Source organism: Zingiber officinale, chromosome 4A (assembly GCF_018446385.1).
Source record: "Zingiber officinale cultivar Zhangliang chromosome 4A, Zo_v1.1, whole genome shotgun sequence".
Taxonomy (NCBI): domain Eukaryota; kingdom Viridiplantae; phylum Streptophyta; class Magnoliopsida; order Zingiberales; family Zingiberaceae; genus Zingiber; species Zingiber officinale.
Window position 1 is genome coordinate 11,383,939 of NC_055992.1, and position 25,514 is coordinate 11,409,452.

The 25,514-nt window shown below is 37.9% G+C and overlaps 1 protein-coding gene across 1 annotated transcript; it reads right to left on the reverse strand.

Moving 5' to 3' along the window:
- Window positions 1–965: 965 nt before the first annotated feature.
- LOC121969536 (WRKY transcription factor WRKY24-like) lies at window positions 966–3,267 on the reverse strand. Its single transcript, XM_042519679.1, has 5 exons — window positions 2,922–3,267; window positions 2,677–2,847; window positions 2,049–2,602; window positions 1,796–1,954; window positions 966–1,681 (listed from the first exon to the last, which is right to left on the reverse strand). Exons 1-5 carry the CDS (start codon window positions 3,186–3,188, stop codon window positions 1,315–1,317), a joined length of 1,518 nt encoding a protein of 505 aa, XP_042375613.1. The 5' UTR covers window positions 3,189–3,267; the 3' UTR covers window positions 966–1,314.
- Between the last annotated feature and the right edge of the window lie 22,247 nt (window positions 3,268–25,514).

Below are 25,514 nucleotides of genomic sequence, written 5' to 3' on the forward strand. Positions count from 1 at the left end.
AGAGATTTTGTGTATCAAAATGCAGCAAGAATTCTCCTCTTCTCTACTGATTAGCAGCTGACATGACGCTCATGAAGACAAGACCTTTGTTTTTCAACATGGTAGTTTCGATTCTCCTCCTGAGTTCATCAACTACCCTTCCACCCACAATCATGTATCTCAGGAACCACTCAAGAGAGTCTCCCCGGCCGTAATCAGTTCGTTGGAATCAGGTTAATTTGGTGGCTTTTTTTCTCAATCTGATGTCTGTGTTGCGCGTGGAGGTCTAAGCTGCGCTTGCGTGTTACTTCTGCTGTAATAATAAACCAATACCGTAAAAGTCAAAAGTTAATATTTTATTAATTCTTAGAATAACACTTCGCACTTTCAAAATATTAGTTAGTATTACCTTACACTATAAAAAATTAAGTAGGTGTATAAAACAAGATGACATCAAATTCGATTGATGCTTCCAATCGATGCTTCCAGAGGACACAATTAGTAGGCACAAGCCCATGTTGTAGTGCAAAGCCCCATTAAACAAAAGGCAACAACATGCAAAAGCCCTACAATTTGATGTCATAAGTAATGACCGACCCATTAGATAGGTCAAACTGTAAAGACCTTACTCTAAAGGCCAAGAAATACACGACGGAATGCGTCTTTTTGTAGCCTGGCCCGGCATTAAATAGAGCTCTTTTCCAAACAAACAGAGGAAAGTCGGCGATGTGGGACTAAATTACGGGTTCATTAAAACAGATCAGTATTGAAGATATTTTTGACCTGCTCTTGGTCCTCGGAGTATGTCTGACCACAGAAAGGGAGAGAAGAATCTTCCATGATGGTCAAGATGAACAGAATCGTGTTTCAATATGTGAAACAGTTGACTAGACTTTGGAATCGTTGAACATAATCTTTCACTGTTTCAACTCTTTGTAAACCGTAAAATCAAACCTTTCATTGACCGTTTCAAATTTCCCACAAGCAGCAATACAAATTGGGCAAATGAAACCCATGCAAGCTTGTGTTTTGGGTACTGTAATAAAAACAAAAAACAATTGAAAATACAGATTATTCATTCCTTTGTCTTGTCTAGCCATTATTCTAATTTCTAATTGGTGTAATTAGTGCAAACATAAACAGAGGCCAGACTATGCTGAAAGGGCCTCAAGTAATTAAATGAATTGAACAAATCTACTACTGCGTCACTCCGGCTTCACCTCTGCAGCAGTATCAAGAAAGAAATTGACTTGTCTCTCTGTCCTTCGTTCGCTTTGGAGAACACAATTTGTATTTGTCTTTGTTACTGCCGCTGCAAATTCACGTAAGAAGAATTCAGCTATCATAATCAGAGAGTCCATAGTTCCCTGAGCTCTGAATCATGTCAAGACTACCAAAGGGGGATTGGCTATGCGACGATTCGGATTTGGTGTTAAAGAAAGAGTTTGCAAAAGGCTGATTATGATTGTTCGTCGTCGCCGATGGTCGTATAGCCACTGAAAAGTTATTGTTGTTGTTGTTGTTAGTGTTATAGTTAATCGAATTAGGCCTGTTGACCAGTTGTGCTCCACTTCCTCGAGCCGCTGGGACATCATGGTTGTGCTTGCCTTCGTAGGTAGTAATCACTGCCCTTTGATCATGAGAAGCTCTCTCCACATGCTTCCTCACTGGGCAACCATTCGTTGTGCATTTGTAGTAGCTCCTACAATTCACCAAACATGACAAAATTATGTCAGGTATGAAGTATAATCTCAGATTTTTCAAATTGGAAAAGATTATGAATGAAACGCTATGGGTGATTAGAATCAATGCTCACCTTGCATTAGGGTTCCCCTTGACAACCTTCTGCCCATATTTTCTCCACCTGTATCCATCATCGAGGATATCAATGTCACTCATGGTCTGAACCACCACCCTTGGCTCCTTGACCGTTCTATTAGCTGAACCTGATATGTCACCTTCTTCTTCTTGCTTCCTGAAGATAAAATAAAGCGTTAGATCATCTCAATCCTCGGTTACAGAATTATGGGTTCTATGATACCATGGCTTAAGCTGCACTGGAATCTTACCATCTCTTAACGTCGGGCTCATCGTCATCGAATTCGTCGACTCCTGATCTACCATGGGTGGCCATATCCACATCATCATCTCCGAAGGAGTTTGAAGAGTTTTCAGGTGTCGCGGCTGATTCAATTACCGAATGATCATTGGCTGTTTCACCGAGTCCGGAAGGTCGAGAAGCTTGAGAGAAGGTGGCGTTCTTCTTCGACTGAGGCTTCGGATGGTTGTGAGTGCCTTTGTACACAATCTCTGTGATTTGGCCATCCGAAGACCTCTCCACCTTCTTCTTGGTGGGGCAACTCGGGTAGGTGCACTTGTAGTAGCTTCGTGGATTTTCGCTTCCCTTGACCTGCTTCTGCCCATATTTCCTCCAGTTGTACCCGTCATCTGACCTCCTCTGCAAGGTCTGAACAGCTGGGTACTGATTCAATCCTCTGCTCTCATCAAATTTTGCTTGGATTGGAACCATAGATTCAGCTTCCATGTTGGTGTTGCTGAATTGTTGCTGCTGGATCCATGATTGATGCTGCTGCTGCTGTCCTCCCCTAATGATGGCTTCCTCCTACAAGAATATGAACAGACTAAGGATCAGACGTTTGAATTAGAAATAACTAAAAGAGAGGTATCAATTCACACCTTTTGGAAGGATGATGCTTGATTGTTTCCATTACTGGCTTGAATTTGGAAAGAGAACTCATGGAAGGGCTTCTCCTCATTCTTTACTCCTTGCTGATAGTTAGAATCTGTGCCTTTCCAATTGAAAGCTTGAGAGGAAAACAGTGAGCCAGTTGTAGGAGATGGCAACACCTATAATCCAAAGGAATTAAAACCATAACTCGCAAGAACACAAACGAACGACGTAACTAGATTGGTGCACTTACATTAGATGAGAGGAGAACAGGGGAGTCCAAGAACCCGGTGGGGCTGAGGCCGGCGGGGATGGAGAAGTAGGAAGAAGGGGAGAGCGACGGAGGAGAGAGCGGAAGCGATAGAAGATTAGAAGTTCCTCGAGGATCCCCGTTCCCGTAGCTGTCCGGGAATCCCCGGAAGGAGTAGTCCTCCCCGGCAGCGTCTCCGGCTGAGAAGGAGAAGGCTTCGGTGGGTCGGGAGCTGGCCGACGTCTCTATGCTCGCCGTGGAGGAAGCCATGTACGAATTGCAGCGAGGAAGGAGGTCGATTTATGCCGGCGGTGAGGTTTGCTAGTGCATGGAGAGGATTAAGAAAGATGAGAAGGGTCGCGTAATATATAAACCGAAGTGAGGCGAGGCTGCTGTTGCTGCTTCTTCTTCGAAGATTGAGTGCAGGAAGTTGGAAACTTTGACCGTTGACTAGTCAAATCTCGTGGTCTAACTTTGACCGGAGGCTAAGTCATCTCCTCGTAAAGTCTCGCTCACTCATCCTCCCTCGAAAGTTTACCCAGCCAGGCATTGATGGCCAGCCGCAGAGTGATTCGTGGGAGGAGAGTACTTCTTGGGTTTCTCGTTAAATAATACTGACGTTGTGTGTCTGGCTTAGACTTGTTCCCGATAGCCGAAATGACCAAAATGCCATCCTCGTAATACACGTTATTTGTTTTCTGTGGTCGTCTGACGCTGCTGCCACGTCAATGGTTAATTTGCTTTCAAAATATTATAAGGTTGTATATTGTATATATAAAACCTAAAGTTGACTTAAAAAAATGACGATTTTTTTTAAGGTCTATCTTGTGGCTTAAGAAATTAGTATTCCATTTTTCCTAAAAAAATTGGGACGGGATAGTGATTATGACCGACGAGAAGGGGAATTTGCCAAGATAATTATAGTCTCTAAGGTTTTTTTTAAAAGAAAATTTTATTAAGTAACATAAGATAATCTCTCCAATAGCTAATTATATAGATAAACTCTAATTTATAATAGTCAAAATGATCAAAAATACCCTAAATATAAAAAATTATCAAAAATAGTAAAATAAATATTTGGAACCTCCGAAAAGAACATAAATATTATTTTTTGGATCCAAAATTTGACGATTATGAGTTCCACCTAGTAACAAAAGAGAGCTACAAGTGAAAAAGATAGACCCTCGTTCTGATTTTCGAGTCAAATATTACGGTTCTTTGAAGTTCAAGAGGTCTACTTGGGTCGATCCTGTATCAGTCATCCTGGATTAAAAAGCTCATCCTTGAGTTGATAATAGTTCATTAGCATCCACCGAATAAGGAAAAGTGTTTCACATTGCGTTAGAAGTCTTCATGTGACTAGGAAGGCGCAACCGGTGTGTGTCATCATTAATTTTTTGTAGTACATCACACGGTTCAATCTTTCAATCTTTAAGCTTGTTATACTCGCCTATAAGGAAACGATGATGAGTCAATACAACTCAAACAAAGTCACCAACATCAAAAAGAACTTGACGATGATGACGGCCAACCTGAGTCTTGTACTCGGTGTTGTTTTCTTGAATAGCTTGCTTCACTTACTCATGAATACATCGAAGATACTCTGTCATCTCATCTGTTTTAGGATTGAATTATCATATACGTGGGATAGGGGCTAAATCCAATATCCTGGATAGGTTCCACTCATAGATAACCTCAAAAGGACTCAAATCTACAATCCTATTTCTTGATATGTTATAGGCAAATTATACTCGAGGTAATGTCAAATCTCACATCTTTGGCTTAGTTCCTGTCAAATGCGTTAAAGATCGTCCAAACTTTGATTCACCACCTTGATCTATCCATCTATCTAGGGATGGTAGCATTGATAAAGTTTAACTAAATTCTCAATTTTGCCCATAAACTCTTCCATAAATGACTGATAAAACTTGGTATCATGATTTGAAGTCATGGATCAAGGAATGTCATGTAAACGTACGATATCTTAAAGTAAAGATAAGTAATCTGAACTGTATCGCTAGTTTTCCTGCAAGCTACAAACTGTGTCATCTTTGAAAACCTATCAACCACAACTAGAATAGAATTTAAGATTCGCTGGGTGTGGGATAATCTCAATACAAAATTCATGCTGACATTGAACCAAGAAGCTTAAAAAAATAGGTAAGGGAGTGCACAAACCTACATTAGTGAGAATCCCCTTAAACTGTTGACATATAGAACATCGGTCTACAAAATGAGTCATATCACTAGTCAACTTTAGCTAATAAAAATTAGTAGAGATGAGAGGCAATGTCTTATCATGTTCAAAGTGCTCTCATTATGAAGCTCACTCATAATTTGTTGCCTAAAAGAACAATTTGGAACGCACAACTACAATCCACGAGACAGATAATCATGCTGCTCAATAAAATCATGGTGGTCACCATCATGCACCTCTTTGGAATATCCTTCTAAATGAAGAGTCAGCTACGTACATGTCTGTGAAAACTTCAAAACCTATAACTTTGGTACTCATAATGGTAAGTAATAAAGAATGACAACTCAAGGCATCTGCAATACAGTTCAAGTTCTCTGCTTGGTGTCTAAGCATAAAAGTCAACTCCTGCAAATATACCACCCACATGGCATTTTGCCTACTCAACTTGTGTTGATCATTGATATACTTTAAGAGTTCATGATCATTAAACAGGATGAACACCTTCTCTATTAAGTAATGACGTTAATAGTTCAAACACTGAACAATGGCATAACACTTCAAGTTGTAAGTAGAGCAATTTTTCTTGGATCATGATAGCCTCTCATTGAAGAAAATAACTAACTACCTAGACTGACTCAAAACACCCCCTATACCAATGTATGATGCATCACAATTGACTTCAAATACTTTGTCAAAATCAAGAAGTGTCAGAACTGGTGCCTCGATCATCTTCTACTTGACCAATTAAAAATTAGGCTCTGCTTCTTTAGACCACTTGAAATCTCGTCCCTTGAGATACTCGATGATGAAATTTCTAATGAACTGACACTAGAAAGAAGCCAAGAGTCATGGAAACTTATGATGAATCGGCGGTAGAAAGAAGTCAAGCCATGGAAACATTTGACGTCGTACGTGCAAGGTCCTTAGCTGAGGATACTCTAAGACTATGTCTATCTTTGCTTGATCTACGTGCACACAATTAGTAGACACAATAAAGTCAAGAAAAGTTATCGATGCAGTAGAAAAAATAATACTTCTTCTTATTGACAAATAAACATTTCATTTTTAGCTTTTCAAAAATAGCACAAAGGTGATAGAAGTGTAAAGCCCACATCGGACTATAGACAAGAATATCATCAAAGTAAACCACTACAAATTTTCTCATGAAAGGTTGTAAGATATGAACCATAAACCTCATGAATATGTTAGGCGCATTTAACAATCCAAAAGGCATGACCATCTACTCATATAATCCCTATTGCATCTTAAATGCAATCTTCTATTCATCTCTAGGTCTTATTCGAATTTGGTGGTATCCGCTTTTAAGATAAATATTTTAGAAGACCCTAGAACCAAATTGCTGGCGCAGCGGGGTCGGCAAGAGGAGGGTGAATTGCCTACAAAATTAAAGATACCCTCCTCAAGATTTTCAACTCAAAATAAATAGCAATAATAATAAAGTAATAAAACAAAAAGAATCAGAGAAGACCAGAAGTTGACTTGGTTACAACCAAGATGATTGTTAATCCAAGGTGATGAAAAGCGCACTAACGATCTCCTTCTCTGAAGGCGGAGAAGCCTTTTAAACACTAAAAGTTCATAACTATTGCTAGAAACGAATACAAAGTTGATTTCTTGAATGAATGAAATGATCTGGACCAAAGCTTTATTTATAGCCTTGGTCGGGGCGTCCTGAAGGGTTTTGGGCGCACTGGGGAGGATAAAATTTTATCCCCCAACGTTCAAATTGAGTTTTGACTCGATCTGGTCAAAATCCAACTCCGGGCGCCCCGGGCTGTTCCGGGCGCCTGGTATTGATCTGGGCGCCCGGACATGAAAGTCAACTCAGGTTTGACTTTTGGTTCGGGACTTCTGCTCCGTTTCAGTTCGCCTCGGTCCGGGTCATTTCCGCTCCGGCTCCGTTTGCTTGGGTGATCTCCGCTATCCGGAATAGGGCTCACCCGAATCTTCCGGTCTTTTCCTCGAGCGGGCTTCCATCCCGGCTTCTCGTCCCTCGAATGTCGTGTACATTCTTCTCGTCCACCGGAGTACTCTTCCGCAGCTCTCTCGTCCTTCGGACGCACCGAGCCCATCGGCTCCCTTCCCGTGTCGTCCTTCTCGCTAGCTGCGTCTTCTGCTCGACTTCCTGCGCTCCTAAGTTCCTGCACACTTAGACACAGGGATCAAATAACAAGCAGGATCTAACCTAACTTGGTTGATCACATCAAAACAACCACGGGATTCAACAATCTCCCCACTTTTTACGTGCATCAACCCAAGTTCAAGTTAGGGTATAAAAACAAATCATAATTTTAAAGAAATTACTAACTAGCAGTTTAAGCATAAAAATTGCAAAAAGAAATTTGCAATACCAAAAAAATTTTAAATTTGTCAATTGTCCTAACTCCCCCTTAACTTGTATATCTACCTCTCTCCCTTTGATCACAGCAAAAAAAAATGGGGTAAAAAGTATAAGGTAAGGGTTTTCAGAGATGATTTTGAAAATATAGATATGTATGAGAAAATTTTAAAAAATTTCTGAGTACAAAATCAGTTATTTTCAAAAAGATTTCTAGGAATTTCCTTAAGATTTTGTAAAAATTCTAAGTTAATCCAAGATTTTAAGTTAGAAAAAATTCTAACTTTTAGAGGACTTTTTAACTTAGGCAAAAATAGTTTTAAAGATTTTCCAAAAAAAAATTTTAAGTTAAAAAAGAATTTTCGCAAGAGAATTTCTCTAAGTATAGATTTTTAAAAAATTTAACTTAAACAGGAATATTTTATGAAAAAACTATTTTTGAAGAAAAAAATGTTTGAAGAACTTTTACAAGCATTATTTAATTCTAATTTTAATGCTTTTCAAGAAAGTTAATTAAACATTTCATTTTTATATTTGGCTTCCAAGCAGTGGCGAGGCACTAGGCCTTCTTGGTTATTGGAGCAACAACCACTTTCTAGTCAAAGTCTCATAAAGAAATTCACTGTTTAATTTTCTCACTGAAAGCCTTTAACTTTTTAAATTTAATCTAGCAATGATTTTGGAACCCAGTAAAAGTTCCTTCCTACTGGATTAATAAGAAACTTAGGGGGTATATAGTTTTTGGAACTTTCCTAAGTTGTCCCTGATGTTTTCTAATATACCAATTTAATTTTCCAAAAGTTCTTAGTTTAGATTTTGGGAATTTATTTAAGCATGCATGATTGTTTTTCAACTTCTCAATTTCAATTTTTAATCTTTCATTTTCTAATTTTAAATTATCATATATTTCTAGTGGGCATACTTTTGCTAAGTTCAATTTCAATTCAACATTTTGTTTTTCTAATTTTGCTAGATCTTTCGTAAGCACTTTGATAAATTTAAAGGATTGAGTAGGGGTGAGATTACGTACCTTGCTTACCTCACTGAATGATGCTCCCCCTTCGTCGCAGCTTTCTTCTTCTTCTAAGGATCCTCCCCCTTCATCTATGCTCATCTCTGAGCTTGAGTCATCTTCAAAGAGATGGTTGGCCATCAGTGCTACTCCTGGGAAGGCTTCGACTTCTGATTCAGAGGATGAAGAATCATCCCAAGTGGCCTTCAGACTTTTGTCTTTAGTGGATATCGGTCTCTGAGACTTGTCCTTTTTATTTAATTTGGGCAGTTATCCTTGAAGTGCCCTTCCTCGTTGCAGTTGTAGTATCGAACCGTCTTTTTATAGCGTTGATGTTTTTTCGACTGCGATCTAAATTTGTTAGTTTTAATAAATTTATTTAATTTTCTTACCAGAAGAGTCGCTTCAGTTTCGTCGATCGATGCTTCAGAATCAGGATCGTCCTTTTCGGCTTGTAGGGTAATATTGAGGTTCGTCTTCTCTGTTTGTTTAGGCTTTGCAATTCGAGACTCGTGAAGTTCAAATGTAGAGAATAAATTTTCTAAACTACTTACCTCAAAGTCCTTAGAGATGTAGTAAGCATCTACTAAGGACGCTCACTCTGGAGTTCTTGGGAAGGCGTTGAGCGCATACCGGATAGAGTCTCGGTTCGTTACCGGTTCTCCGAGGTTAGTCAGTTGAGTTATCAACTCCTTAATTCTTGCCTGGAGTCGCGCTACCTTCTCGTCGTTGTTCATCCGGAGGTTCGTTAACTGGGTCTGAAGGATGTCGCGCCTCGCTAGCTTTGCTTATGAGGTGCCTTTGTGGAGCTCCAGGAATTTATCCCAGAGGTCTTTGGCGGAGTCGTAGATTCCGATCCGACTTACCTCCTGGGGCGGCAGAACACTGAGCATGTGAAATTCTGCTTTTCCGTTGGCCACGAAATTGACCTGCTTCTTCTTCGTCCAGTTATATTTTTCTTTGTCTTTTGACATTGTATATCCATATTTCATTATTAAAAGGATATCAAATTCGGTCTTAAAAAATACCTCCATTTTTCGCTTCCAAGTAGCGAAGTCTCCGTCGAACTTCGGGAGATGAATGTTCGCGTTGGTCATCATCTCGATCTTTGTGCTTCAGTCGGCGGTTAGTCCTTCTGAGGCTGTCAGACTCTGATATCACTTGTTGGCACAGCGGGGACGGCAAGAGGAGGGTGAATTGCCTGCAAAATTAAAGATACCCTCTTCAAGATTTTCAACTCAAAATAAATAGCAATAATAATAAAGTAATAAAACAAAAAGAATCAGAGAAGACCAGAAGTTGACTTGGTTACAACCAAGATGGTTGTTAATCCAAGGCGACGAAAAGCGCACTAACGATCTACTTCTCTAAAGGCGGAGAAGCCTTTTACACACTAAAAGCTCAGAACTATTGTTAGAAACGAATACAGAGTTGATTACTTGAATAATGAAAAGATATGGACCAAAGCTTTATTTATACCCTTGGTCGGGGTGCCCTGAAGGGTTTCGGGCGCTCTGGGGGGGATAAAATTTTATCCCCCAACGTTCAGATCGAGTTTTGACTTGATCTGGTCAAAATCCAACTCCGGGCGCCCCGGGCTGTTCCGAGCGCACGGGATTGATCCGGACGCCCGGACATGAAAGTCAACTCAGGTTTGACTTTTGGTCCGGGCCTTCTGCTCCGTTTCAGCTCACCTCGGTCCGGGTCTTTTCCGCTCCGGCTCTGTTTGCTTGGGTGACTCCGCTATCCAGAATAGGGCTCACCCGAACCCATCTTCCGATCTTTTCCTCGAGCAGGCTTCCATCCCGGCTTCTCATCTCTCGAACGCCACGCACGTTCTTCTCGTCCACCGAAGTACTCTTTCGCAGCTCTCTCTTCCTTCAGACGCACCGAGCCCGTTGACTCCCTTTCCGTGTCGTCCTTCTTGCTAGCTGCGTCTTCCGCTCGACTTCCTGTACTCCTAAGTTCCTGCACACTTAGACACAGGGATCAAATAACAAGCAGGACCTAAGCTAACTTGGTTAATCACATCAAAACAACCACAGGATTCAACACAAATAACTATTCCAATATGTTGTCCAAGCAGGGAATTAGAAACAGGTACTTTACTATAATATTATTAATGACTCGACTATCAATACACATACGTTATGAACCATCCTTCTCCGACACGAATAGGGCAGAGACTGCACATGGGCTCTTGTATTCTACCACCTATCATTGCAATTCTTCAACCTTCTTAAGTTGAGGCTATAGTTTGGTCAATTAGGCAAATTTCACCCTAGAACAAGATCAATCTGATGCTAGATATCTCTCATAGGTGGTAGCCCAGTTTGAAGATCCTCTGACATCAACTAGGCAAAATCGGTTAACAGTTGTTGTGCTGTAACGTCCCTAGTTTTTTTACATTTTCTTTCATAATAATTCATATAAATACAACTACGGATGTCACTTACACATACTACCATACTGGACTCTCAATTCAACGAAGTTACATAAATAGTTCTTAAAACATAAATGATGCGGAAACTATATTGTAAGGTCTTCGAGTTGTACTGTCATTGTCCCGAGCTAGCTCACTAGTCAATGCCTCTTGTTTCATTCATCCCATTGTCTAAAAAGGGTTAAAATCTATGAGTCGAGAGACTCGGCATATTCAAGACCATGTTATTCAATAGTTAGCATCTATAATTTAATGTACTAAGGGAAACCATGTTCTAGGTAACTGGGAGTCTTCCTACTAACATACCATGAACATAAGCGTAGGCATCAACATAAGCATGAGGGCATGAACATAAGCATGTAAATGAACTTGGCATGATAATAGACTTTATCATGAGCATGTCCATAGGCATACTCATAGACATAAACATAATCATAAACATAATTATAAACATAAACATAAGCATGAACGTAGGCATAAACATGAACATGAGCAGGTACATAATTATAGGCATAAGCATACTTGCATGGTATAAATATCCACATAAGAACGGACTTAATCATGAGTATATACATAATCATACATGAGCATAGACATAGCATATCATAAACCTAACATATTTATAGCATAACATGAACTTGAACATATCTTGAGCATATAATTAGGGTGGCTTAGTTGCACTTAGCGGTACCGTAACATAAGTTGTTGATCAAACAACTACCCTAGCGTTAGGTTGGTAGGGATCCAAACTTAGGACCGAAGACCCCATTATTCTGTCGCACTCATCGAGCACAAATCCCCAAATCATACCACCATCCCACAACATAATTTGATTGATTCTAGCGTGCTCATCAGGAATAATTCCCTAGATCATACCACCATCCCAGAACATAACTTGATTGATTCTAACACGGTTACCGAGTGTAAGTCCCTGGATCATGCCACCATCCCAGAACATAACTTGATTGATTCTGGTACGCTCACCGGCCTTAAGTCCTCGGATCATACCACCATCCCAGAATATAATTTGGTAAGCTACCAAGGCTTAGATCCCCGGTTCATAACTTAACCCATAATAAGATTTTGTACACTTCCCGGGCTTAGGTCCCCAGTTACACCTACCACGTTCATTCCATAAACATAGACATAAGCATAAACATAAGCACATTCATAATCACGATCACTACAGAGGCATGAATATAAGCATGTATATAAACTTAAACATAATCCCTGTAACGCCCCAAATTTCCTCAAGTAGAGTCCTAAAAGTAGCAAAGGAAGGCGACAAGGAGGTGCGGATGGATGTGTGATGTCTGGACTATAGAAGCCTTGGGACCTAACATAAGAATTTATTAAGATTGTCATTTATTAAGAATGTATTAGATGAGTCATTTAATCTTCCGCTGCTAGTTAATTGTATGTTTTGAGTTTTTTAGAGTTTATGTATTGATCTTTACATGTGAACAACTTTAATTAAGTAAAGTTAGTAGTCCAGTAGCGCTCCGCCCTCGCAGACTAGTAGCGAGGAGGGTGGGGTGTTACAGTTGGTATCAGAGCAGTTCCTATTCTCCAACATCACACATCAGCACCATCTTTGCCGTCTTCAAGTAAGAAAGTATTTAAGTTTTTTTCTTTTATACTTTTCTTATTATTTGTAGTATAGAGTATTTGCTTAGAAATGTTTAAGTAAGATAGAAGTTCTTGATTTCTTTTGTTTACATATGTATATATGTCTAGAAAGCATAGGGGCGATTTTAAGTTTCTCTACATAACTAGATGTCAAGAAGAGGACGTCCCGTACCATTAGGACCGAGCACAGTAGAATGAAGAGTCCAGAATAGTTTCCAGGACCCGATATGGACACTACGAAGTTGTAGTCATGTCATTTGGTGTAACCAATGCACCTGTGGTCTCCAGGGACCTTATTACAAGCCTTCCAAGGACCCCTAATGGGTACGATGCGATATGAATAATAGAGGACCGAGAAGTTAAGAGACTAAGGAACAAAGAGTACCATTAGTGAAAGTCATTTAGAACCAGAAGCACGAGGAAGTTACTTAGGAGCGTGAGGACAGTATGAGACAGAGATATTCAGAATTATTCTAAGTTCGAGGACGAACTTTTTATAAGGTGGGGAGAATTGTAACGCCCCAAATTTCCTCAAGTAGAGTCCTAAAAGTAGCAAAGGAAGGCGACAAGGAGGTGCGGATGGATGTGTGATGTCTGGACTATAGAAGCCTTGGGACCTAACATAAGAATTTATTAAGATTGTCATTTATTAAGAATGTATTAGATGAGTCATTTAATCTTCCGCTGCTAGTTAATTGTATGTTTTGAGTTTTTTAGAGTTTATGTATTGATCTTTACATGTGAACAACTTTAATTAAGTAAAGTTAGTAGTCCAGTAGCGCTCCGCCCTCGCAGACTAGTATAAAAGGAATAAGTTGATGTTGGATTTGTTTGTTTAGAAAAAGTAGCAAATTTATTTAAGATAATTAATAGAACATTGGATTATAAAAGGGATAAGTTGATGTTGGATTTGTTTGTTTAGAAAAAGTAGCAAATTTATTTAAGATAATTAATAGAACATTGGATTATAAAAGGGATAAGTTGATGTTGGATTTGTTTGTTTAGAAAAAGTAGCAAATTTATCTAAGATAATTAACAGAATATTAGATTATAAAAGGGGATAAGTTGATGCTCTGTTTTCCCATGACTTAAACCATTCTCTCCTTCTCTTCTGCGTACGATGGCGGAGCTCGGGCAGAAAATGAAAGGGAGTTAGGGTATCATCTCCGGCGAGCGGCCAAGGTCCTAGATGCCCTTTTTGTTCGGTTGTGAGTCCAAGAATCAAGGTAAGTGCTTCTCACCTGCAGTAAGAGTAGTTTCGGACCTTTGTTCTTCTTGAATTCGAAGCATAAGAAGCGCTTATAGTGCAGATTTTTAATTAAGCCTATAGTGCAGATTTTAATTAAGCTTATAATGTAGATTTTTATGTAGAGCTTATATTGCAGATTTTAATTAAGCGCTTATAGTGCAGATTTTTAATTAAGCCTATAGTGCAGATTTTAATTAAGCTTATAATGCAGATTTTTATGTAGAGCTTATATTGCAGATTTTAATTAAGCGCTTATAGTGCAGATTTTTAATTAAGCCTATAGTACAGATTTTAATTAAGTTTATAGTGCAGATTTTTATGTAGGCTTATAGTGCAGATTTTAATTAAGCTTATAGTGCAGATTTTATGTTTGCATAGTATGCAGAAATAGTGTAGCATAGAATGCAGAATCTTGATTAGAATAGTATGCAGAATTTTGATTAGCATAGTATGTAGATTTTTGTTTATGCATTTCAAAGTTAGAATTTGTTTAAACATTTCAGTTTTTAAAGAAGCATTCTTTTATTAGAGGTATTAACAAGTATAATAAAGATAAAGAAAAGAAAGAAAAAGGCCAAGGCCTTAAGTAGATCACAAAGTCAAAACTTTAGGGATTTTGGCACACAAGGTGCTCGTTAAAATGTCGAGGCATTATATATTAGAAGTATTAAAAGATAACAAGTATTTTACTTTTATCAGTGGCACTGTACTGGACTTTCAGTAGTCCTTGGGCTGGGCTCCCATAGTCGGTCCCTAGGTTTAGATAACCTAGTATGCAGGACTCTCAGTAGTCCTTGGGCTGGGCTCCCATAGTCGGTCCCTAGGTTTAGATAACCTAGTATGCAGGACTCTCAGTAGTCCTTGGGCTGGGCTCCCATAGTCGGTCCCTAGGTTTAGATAACCTAGCAAATCCTACTAGATTCGGGACCAGCTATCTCGGGTCTAGTTAGGGATGCGCGCATAGCAAGTACAGTTGTCGGGCTCAAGAAAAAGTTGATTATTATTTTGAAGTATTATAAGTATATTTTGAACAAAAGAAATAAGCTTCACATAAGTTTAAAATCCAGCAAGTTTAGTTTTCTTTTATGCTAGCATGTTTGTTTAGATTTGCTTTACATGTCTAGCATTCCAGTACGCCTTGTTTCTTTTGCTATTAGATGAGCATGAGTAGTGTTTCTTTCTGAGCATTCAGTTTTAGATTTCTTCCAGTTACATACATATTCGAGTTTTGTGAGTTAGATAGCGCTTACTAAGCAATTTTGCTTATAGTTTTCATTTCCTCTTACTGCAGATAAAGGAAAGGAAAAGTTATAGCAAAGGAAGGCGACAAGGAGGTGCGGATGGATGTGTGATGTCTGGACTATAGAAGCCTTGGGACCTAACATAAGAATTTATTAAGATTGTCATTTATTAAGAATGTATTAGATGAGTCATTTAATCTTCCGCTGCTAGTTAATTGTATGTTTTGAGTTTTTTAGAGTTTATGTATTGATCTTTACATGTGAACAACTTTAATTAAGTAAAGTTAGTAGTCCAGTAGCGCTCCGCCCTCGCAGACTAGTAGCGAGGAGGGTGGGGTGTTACAATCCCTACATAGACATGTACACAAACATATACATAAACGTGATCACTACCTAAGCATGAAATGCCAATATTAATAGGTGTATCATTGTAAGTGGGTTAATTTCATGAGCAGTTAAGGTTATCATAATGAGAAACAAGAAGCAACATGAACTTACCTAATCTAGAGATCTAAAACCTAGATGTAACATCTATAGTCATCATGGTACGTAGAACATAACTCAAAATTGAAAACTCATTTAAAGTTCCCAAACATACATGAACATGAGGAACTAAAATAAAATATACTATGAGAGAAACATGAAGAAAACGTAGAGCAACATCATGATGAATATGACCCCTCAAACAAAATTTAAAAACTATTCTTATCATGTCCGAAACTTGCAAGGTCTATAACATATTTGAGCATGCATAGTTCTCTAGTTTCTAAGGGTAAACAAATAGTAAACATGTGGCAAAAGGTGATTCGCTCGCCCTCAGCGCCCCCGCCAACCCGTCCCTAGACCAACACGGAGGAGGTAAATCACGGGTGGCTACTAGCCATTAGTGCAAATGGCCAAGACATGGGGGAGGTTATGCTCGGTCACGTCGAGTTTCGACCCCAAGACCTCATGTGGCAACACCCCATGTCTTAACCATCGCATCGCCCCGAGGGGACAAACAAATAATAAAACATGAAGTAACTTGTAGTGCATCATCATGATAATTAAACTTCTAAAATAGAATTTAAACCAAGCCTTAAAGAATCCAAAACTTGGAAGTTCTCCTCTATAAATTGAGTATACAAAGTTCTCTAACTTTTAAGGGTAAATAAATAGTAAAACATGTAGCAACTTGTAGTGCAACATTATATAGGGATGTAAATGAACTAAACGGTTCGCGAGCTATTCGGAGCTCGATTCGGTAAAAAGCTCATTCGAGTTCGTTAATTTATCTTATTGAGCCGAGCTCGAGCTCGATTTCGAGCTCGACAATTTTATCGAGCCGAGCTCGAGCCTAAGGATATTCGGCTCATGAGCTCGCGAACATATTCGTTTATAGGCTCGCGAGCCAAAAAACGAGCCTTAAACCGAGCCAAAAAATGAGTTCTAAAATGAGCCAAAAAATGAGTTCTAAAACGAGTCAAAAAACGAGTTCTAAAATGAGCCAAAAAAATGAGCTCTAAAATGAACCTTAAAATGAGCTTTAAAATAAGCCAAAAAAATGAGCTCTAAAACGAGTTCTAAACGAGCCCAAAAATGAGCCCAAGCTCGTTTAACGAGTTAGGCTCATTAACTTTGATAATCGAGCTAATAACGAGCTAAGCTCGAACTGTTCGCGATCTTGATAATTCTAAAACGAGCCGAGCTTGAGCCTTGTGATAAAAGTTTGATTCGAGCTCGAGCCGAGCTCGAGCCCGAATATAACTTAAACGAGCCAAGCTCGAGCCTAATACTGTTCGGCTCGGTTCAGCTCGTTTACATCCCTAACATCATGATTATTAACCTCTAAAATAGAATTTAAACTACTCCTATAAATCTGAAATTGACTAGTTTTATAAGTTGAATTGAGCATAGAAAAGTTTTCTATCTTCTAATGGAAAACAACTAGAAACATGGCCCAAATTGTAGTGCAACATCCAAATACATAACTCTTAAAAGAAGAATTTAAAACTACTCTTATGAATTTGAAATTTACTAGTTTTATAAGTTGAATTGAGCATAGAAAAGTTTCCTATCTTCTAATGGAAAACAACTAGAAGCATGATCCAAATTGTAGTGCAACATCCAAATACATAACTCTTAAAGATATAATTTAAAACTACCCTTATGAAATCCGAAACCTATAAGTTCAAAAATCAATGGGAACATAAATAATTCTGAACCTAAGCCATGTATCATCTTCTTAAAAATACAAAAGAACATAAAGATCCATAAAAATCTAAAACTTAGAAGTCCTAAAACCAATGGGAGCATAAACAAATTTTCTAACTTCCAAGTAGAGAGGAGGAAGGTGTTGTTCCCGGTATCTCCCAGAGTGCGCAAACTGATACTGATCGTCGAGACTAATGTTCAACACTATCTCTGTAAACGATATTGCTCCGCTACGGTGCTAACGGATAGCAGCAATTCGTTCCCAAAATACAATGATGAACGTCTCGGAATCATAGCACTCCGAATTCCGAGACCAGCGAACCTTCTCGTAGGCTTTTTGGACTCTTAAATGCACAAGATGAGATGAATGCTCAAGAGAGAGTAGAATAGATGAATTCGATGAGGGCTGGATCGATCTGGATCGTCCATTTTGAAGAGTTATATAAAGTGCAAAGTGCGCCTACAAAGCGTCTATTGCGCACGTGGTGGGTGGCGGGCTCACCGAGCACCCGCTCGCCCCTGAGAAGAGAGCACCTGGTCTTTTTCTGAGTTAACTCCATTAACACAGCATCATTAATAAGCAAATAATGCACATCGAAAATTTTCGATGTGGGACTATTCTCCCATGCATTTCCTTATATATATCATTAATGAATAATTAATATTTATCTGGGCCGACTTTAAACAATTAATTTCTCATTCACCTTTAATTGATTTTGAGCAAATTAATAGTCTAAATTTATCTACTCGAAACGTAGATTTCAATTTTGAAATCAATTACGACTTTTATCTATTGATGGCATTCCGATTTTTTCCACAAAACCGTATTGGTCCATTAAGGCCCCAATATCCAACAGAAAGAACCTAGGCCATGGTATCAACTTCTTAAAACCGAAAAGAACATAGAAATCTATAGAATCCGAATTCCACAAGACATAGAAACTAATTAAAGCACTAACATAGTTGAGAACATGCCTTAAATACTTAGCTACTAACTTCTTGTCTTCCCTTGAAGCTCTAGCACCGGTGGAGAAACAAAGGGGGAGGAGGTAAGGATTTTGAAGGTAAGGTTTTTAAATAGAAGAGGGAGCTTTGGACTTGGTTATTTTTTATATATACACTAAGTATTTAATTGTATTAATTTAGTATATATATATATATATATATATATATCGACTGTGCGCATCGTGCAGGATATCAATTTTGTTTTTTTTATTTTGAATTAAAAAATAATTAAAATATTTTTTAAAAATTTTATTTTAGGATTGACGATTCTCAATTGGGTTATAATTTGTAAGATAATTTTATTTTTAATATTTTATCTCTAGGGTTCAAGCTTTCCAATTGGGTTATAATATTTAGTAAAAAGAAAATTTAAAAATAAAATAAATTTAAATATTTACGGAGTATTGAAATATGTTTAGGGGATATATTCAGGATTAGAGATTTATATAAGAAAATATTAATTTTTAAAAAAAATAAAAACTAAAAACAATAATATATCGTATGTTATTTTATTATTATTATTATTATTATTATTATTTTAAATTTTGAATTAAAAAATTAATTAAAATATTTTTTTTAATATTTTATTTTAGGTTCATACTTCTCAATTGGGTTATAATTTTCAAGTTATTTTTTTTTAAGATTTTACCTCTAAGATTTAGGTTTCCCAGTTGGATTATAGTGTTTAGTAAAAAGAAAATTTTAAAATGAAATAAATTTAAGTATTTATAGAGTATTGTAATATGTTTAGGTGATATATTTATGTATTATAGATTTATCTCAGGAATTATTAATTTTTTTAATTCAAAATTGAAAAAAATAATTTAAAAAAAATTTGATATGCTGCGCGCAGTCGCAAGGCACGCAGCATATCAGGATTATATATATATATATATATATATACATATATATATATACATGGAAGTATATATAATTCATATTATAGTTTTTTAATACTAAGTTATTGCATTAAATTTCGTAATTATATATCCATATATATATCATATTCAAATATTAAAATGTTATAGTTTCTTACACATTATATTAATCTTTATTTTTTTTTCTTTTATACTATATAATTTATATTATATATTTTATATCTTACTATCTTACTATTTTATTAAAAATCTCCCCCTTTACTAACTAACTTTGGTTAAGCCTAAAATGAATTTACGTTACTGTCCTTTTTTCTATTCACACTAAAAATAATTTCAAGCTTTATTAGTAATTTTCTTTGGTTGTTTTATATAAAAAATATAGTTCTCTTTAGTCCCACATCTTAGAATTGACAACACTATGATCAAAGAAACTTCTATAAATATTTTTGGTCGACGATGTTAAAAAAATATACTTTTCTTAGTTTCTTTTATTAAGATAAGTATAATATTAAATTAAAATAATTTTTTGCATAGGGAAGCTCATTACAATAGTTTATTGCTGGGATTCTCTAACGTGACATTAGAAAATCCAAATAATTTAGATTTTCAAAGACCCAAATAATTTATATATTATTATATTACATTTTACTATTTTATTAAAAATCTTCCCCTTTACTAACTAATTTTGGTGAAGCCTAAAATGAATTTACGTTACTATCCTTTTTTCTATTCACACTAAAAATAATTTCAAGGTTTATTAGTAATTTTCTTTGGTTGTTTTATATTAAAAAAAATATAGTTCTCTTTAGTCCCCACATCTTAGAATTGACAACACTATGATCAAAGAAGCTTCTATAAATATTTTAGGCCGACGATGTTAAAAAATATACTTTTCTTAGTTTCTTTTATTAAGATAAGTATAATATTAAATTAAAATAATTTTTTGCATAGGGAAGCTCATTACAATAGTTTATTGCTAATTTATATATTATTATATTACACACGCAACGTTGTGTACGATCACATTAGTTATATATAATAATTCTTAGTTACACGTTATATTAATCTTACATTTTCTTATTTAATTTTATTTATGCTTTATAATTTATATTATTCATTTTATATTATATAATATATTATTTATATTTTATTTCTATATTAATTAGATGAATCAACTATAAAAATTTATATACATAGGTAATATAAATACTAAGTCTTTATATATATATATATATATATATATATATATATATATATATATATACATGTCCTGCGCGCCTCACAGCGCGCGACTGTGCGCGTGCAGGACATCAGCATAATTTTCTTTATTTTAATTTTTTGATTTTGAATTAAAAAATTAATATTTGTTTATATAAATCTTAAATACATTAAGCTATATCCTCTAAATAAATTACAATATTCCATAACTACTAAAATCGTGATCGCGATCTGGTCGCAAATAGTTACGATTCCTTCTTGGGTTCATCGTCCCCACCAGATTATAGTTTTTATTCGGAGCGGACTATCGGAGGCCTCTGGTGGTGGATACGTGACCAGGTTACTGGGCGTCGGAGGCCGCCCGCTCCGAACAAAAACTATAACCTGACGGGGACGGTGAACCCAGAAAAGAATCGCAACCATTTACGGCCGGATCACGTCCATGATCCGGCCGCAAATACGAGTGACGCATCCCTTGGACCACAAAAATGGTCCAGAAGATCATGCCTGATAAGTCTGAACCTTAAAAATAAAATTTTAAAAATTATTTTAATTAATTATTTTAATTTAAAATTTAAAAAATTAAAAAAAAAAACTAAAAGAATCAAAAGAAACAGAGATGATACGCTGCGCGTCGCACAGTACGCGACTGTGCGACGTGCAGCGTATCATCTCCGATATATATATATATATATATATATATATATATAATTTCTATATTGATAGATGGATAATTTATACACATAAATTATATAAATACTAAGTCTTTATATATTTATATCTTATTATTTTCTTAATATAATTCACTAGTCTAAATTTCCTAATTGTAGGCTAACTTAATTAATTAAATCTATTTATGTAAATAAATTCTTAATTAAATCAAATGAATAATTACAATTAATCCAATAAATATCCTTAATTAAATAAATTTGAAATATAATTAAATTATAATTAATCCAATAAATCTCCTTAATTAAATAAATCTTAATTCTACTTAAATTATAATTTAATTCAATTAATCTCCTTAATTAAATAAGTAGTTTTGAACACTACATGTGCTTATGATGATAACTCAAATTCCATGGCTATGTCATCATTCTAGCAAGGTAGCAAAGCATAGACCACATCTCCATTCTCCATCTCATCTAGAAACCTGGATATAAAAACCAGATTAGTAAGCTTGGTTATTAGTATTAGAGTGGTTCCTTCCCGCTTTGGTGCTAACATAATCTTCATTCCCTTAACGTGGAGGGTATATGTATTCTTTAGTTCATCACGGATAACACTGCGATTATATTGCTAAGACCTCCTCAACAGTACATGACACGCATCCATGACCACTACATCACACTAAGCATTATCAAAATATTTACTATCAATTGAAAAAGACACGAGGCATCGCCTCACTATTGTTATCTCATTGTCTTTATTCAACTACAACAACTTATATGGTTTAGGATGACGATTCGTCTTCAGTGGTAATTTCTTAACAGGCTCATCAGATATTACATTCTCACAACTGTCGTTGTCGATGATTATCTTATAGACTTTATTTGCGACAGTGCATGTAGCATGAAAAATATTGATTCTCAATTACTCATCCTTTGAATCGCCCTTGGTAGTAAGTAGACTCTTGTGAATAACCAAAATCTCATGGTCATTGATCCTGTCCGAGCGTTGAGTCGACGGACGCTGGGGACGTGGCACACTCCGCTGTCTCTGACTGGTGGTGTAGTTCTCCGACAAACCTGCAAAGAAGCCGAGCCGGGAGGGGTTTCCCGGCGATGGCCCTCCGACGCTCAAGTCAGGCAACAAGAGAAGCAGCGTAATCTGGCTACAGTAGAGATGTGTGCATACCTTCGTCGACGTCTAGGGGTCCTTATATAGGACCCCAGGGAAACGCGAGCACGCTTACCGATGTGTGCACGCTTCCCCAAACATACCTTAACGAGTCTGTGTCAGAAAAGTACCTCTGGCGTCATTCCGCAATCGTCCGAGCACATCCCGGATGTGACGGTGGAAGCTTCCACCGTATGATCCTGTGTACGGCTCGACCGCCAACTCTGCTGCTTGTCGGCGGCAGGTGTCTCGAGGATGATGTTATCCTCTGACTCATTTGTCCTCTTGCGTTTCATGTTTGTTCCCGCGCCGAGCGGGTCGGCCGCTCGGTAAGCATATTACTTCTGTCGCCGGTTATAGATATCGATCCGATCGGGATAACTCCCGGCCGTATACTCGAATGAGATTGCTCTTACCTCTGTTGCCTAGTGCCCCGGCTAAACGAACATACCGCTCGGCCTTAAAACCTTTTTACCTTTTGAGCATCGAAAACCTGACCCCCAGTCGGATTGTCTTCATTCGGTTCAGGGGATTCACGGACGGTCGACCTGCATAGCTCGAACAATCAGCCCGCTTCATCCGGTCGGCCAGTCTCAGGGTTGAATCTCTTGACCTTTGACCTCCACGTGTCGTTGACCTTCCACCAACGAGGATCCCCCGTCCTTATCACCGGATCACATGCCTCCCCTTCAAATCTAGTCGAAGGAGGCGCTAAGTCCGACTGACTGGACTATGATTTTGGTTGAGCGACATTCACTTTGCCACTCCTGAAAGTGTATTTCCGATCGGCTCTAGGAGGCCCCTTAGGCCGATCGGTGAGTTGATGGCTATGCCTTGTAGTTTTGATTTCCATTTGCTGCTTGTTGCTCTACTGTTTTGGGGGGTGGTCGGAGTCGTCGGGTCTTCTCGGAATTCGTGTCAATCCTCATTAAGCTGCCCACGGGCGAGTAATGGCGCTCATTAAATGCCGCCCAATTGCTGATCGCCACCTGGCAAGTCCACCGTCATCGTACGGCGAGGGCATCAGCTTCGATTGGACAGGCGTTGGTTCAAAACCGACGGCCCGATGTCATTGCTCCTTTCGATGACCTGGATCGGACGGTTGTGGTTGACTGAGCCCGAGGTTTATGAAGCGCCGACGCTGACCCTCCTTCCATCGCTCTTGCCTTCGCGTTTTTGGTGATTCCTCTTGTGACCATCTTCCCGTCGTTCGCCTACCTCGGTGCTCCGACGAACTTCCGACCTTCTCCTTCACGCTTTGCTCCCAGTAAGCCTTCTCCTATCTCTACATTCTTCCGTTTTCTCCTTTCTGGTGGTCTTTACATTCGTTCAATATAGTTTCAGTCTCCTCCGTCAACCCTTCCATTTTTCTTTCCTCGATCCTTCCTTCCTCCGCTACTGTTCCGGCGATGGCTAGCACCTCGCAGCCTTCTGACCCTCCTCCTGGCCTATGGTATATGACCATGGTAAGCCGGTTTGATGAGACTAACGCGGGACGCTTCCTCAACGAATTTGAACTCCCTCCTGACTATAGACTGGTTTTAGCCACCTCTTCCGATCGGCCCCACAATCCGCCGATCGGCACTGTTTGCTTCTTCCGCGACCAATTCGTGGCCGGTCTGTGCTTCCCTCTACATTCCTTTATCAGGAAGGTTTGTAATTATTTCCGCATCCCGCTCGGCCAACTTGTCCCCAACTCTTTTATGTTGCTATGCGGCGTAGTAATCCTTTTCAAGCTGCACGACATTCCCCTAGTCCCCAAAGTTTTACATTACTTTTACTATCCCAAACAGTCCGAGTGGGGTACTTTCCTCTTCTAGTCGCGGATCGGCCTCGTCTTCTTCGATAAGATGCCTACCTCGAACAAGCACTGGAAGGAAAATTATTTTTACCTTCGCTTTCCCGAACTGCCATCTTTTCGCACCCAATGGTAGACCACCGTGCCGAGCCCGCCTGACCTCGGTAAATACAAGAGCCAGCCGGATTATCTTCATGCAGTCAATCTACTGGTCGGCCAGAGGTTCAGTATCGATAAACTACTTCAAGAGGGGGTGTTGTACATATTCGGCTTGAGTCCAATCCGAACGCAGCTCCCGAGCAGCATGGGTAAGGACTTTCCTTGTCCTTTTTTCTTTTGGTCTAACAGATTTATTCTTCTGTTATGCAGCTGACATCATGTGGCGCGCCAAGGTTGCTAATCGGTTGAAGTTGAAGGCTGCCAAAATTGAGGCAGCGGCAGCCAAGGAAATGGCCGATCGGGGCATCGAGCCGGTCGGCTCGCATGAGGGCAAAAGCGGAGGGACTCCAACTGAGGCCCAAGAGTCTGCCGCTCCGGTCCCTGCAACTGGAGCGGCCGGGGATGCTATCTCTTCTGCCGGTCAGCAGCCTACGTCAGAGGACGCGGAGCGGTCGGCAGGTGATTCCCCACTGATAATACGTAAGCGACGCCGGACTGCCATTGCGCATGCGGAGCCGGTGATCGGGCCAGTCGACGCCCCCTTAGAGGCAATCAACCCGCTACCTGCCGCACACGAGGGCATCTCGTCTGATCGGACTCCCTCACAGCTCGACCAGCCAGCAGCTTCACTATGATCAAAGAAACTTCTATAAATATTTTAGGCCGACGATGTTAAAAAATATACTTTTCTTAGTTTCTTTTATTAAGATAAGTATAATATTAAATTAAAATAATTTTTTGCATAGGGAAGCCCATTACAATAGTTTATTGCTAATTTATATATTATTATATTACACATGCAACGCGTGTGTACGATCACACTAGTTATATATAATAATTCTTAGTTACACGTTATATTAATCTTACATTTTTCTTATTTAATTTTATTTATGATTTATAATTTATATTATTCATTTTATATTATATAATTTATTATTTATAAGATATTAATAATTAATATCTATTGGTACTTTTTTATTACATAATATGTATTACATATTAACTTTTTTATTACTATTACATATTAATATATATATATATATATATATATTATTTTAATATATTAATTTTTATTTATATTAATTTATATTTATATTATTAATTTATATTTATATTATTAATTTATATTTATATTGAATTAATTTATATTTATATTGAATTAATTCTAACTATTTTATTAAAAATCTCCCCCCTTTACTAACTAACTTTGGTGAAGCCTAAAATGAATTTACGTTACTGTCCTTTTTTCTATTCACACTAAAAATAATTTCAAGCTTTATTAGTAATTTTCTTTGGTTGTTTTATAGAAAAAATATAGTTCTCTTTAGTCCCACATCTTAGAATTGACAACACTATGATCAAAGAAGCTTCTATAA

What these genes read in the sequence shown, in the direction of transcription:
- LOC121969536 (XM_042519679.1), bottom strand. Translation starts at nt 3,188, where the DNA reads ATGGCTTCCTCCACGGCGAGCATAGAGACGTCGGCCAGCTCCCGACCC. An exon ending in GAGCCCGACGTTAAGAGATG is followed by an intron (nt 1,955 to 2,048) that starts GTAAGATTCCAG and finishes TTTTATCTTCAG; the next exon opens with GAAGCAAGAAGAAGAAGGTG. An exon ending in AAGGGGAACCCTAATGCAAG is followed by an intron (nt 1,682 to 1,795) that starts GTGAGCATTGAT and finishes GGTGAATTGTAG; the next exon opens with GAGCTACTACAAATGCACAA.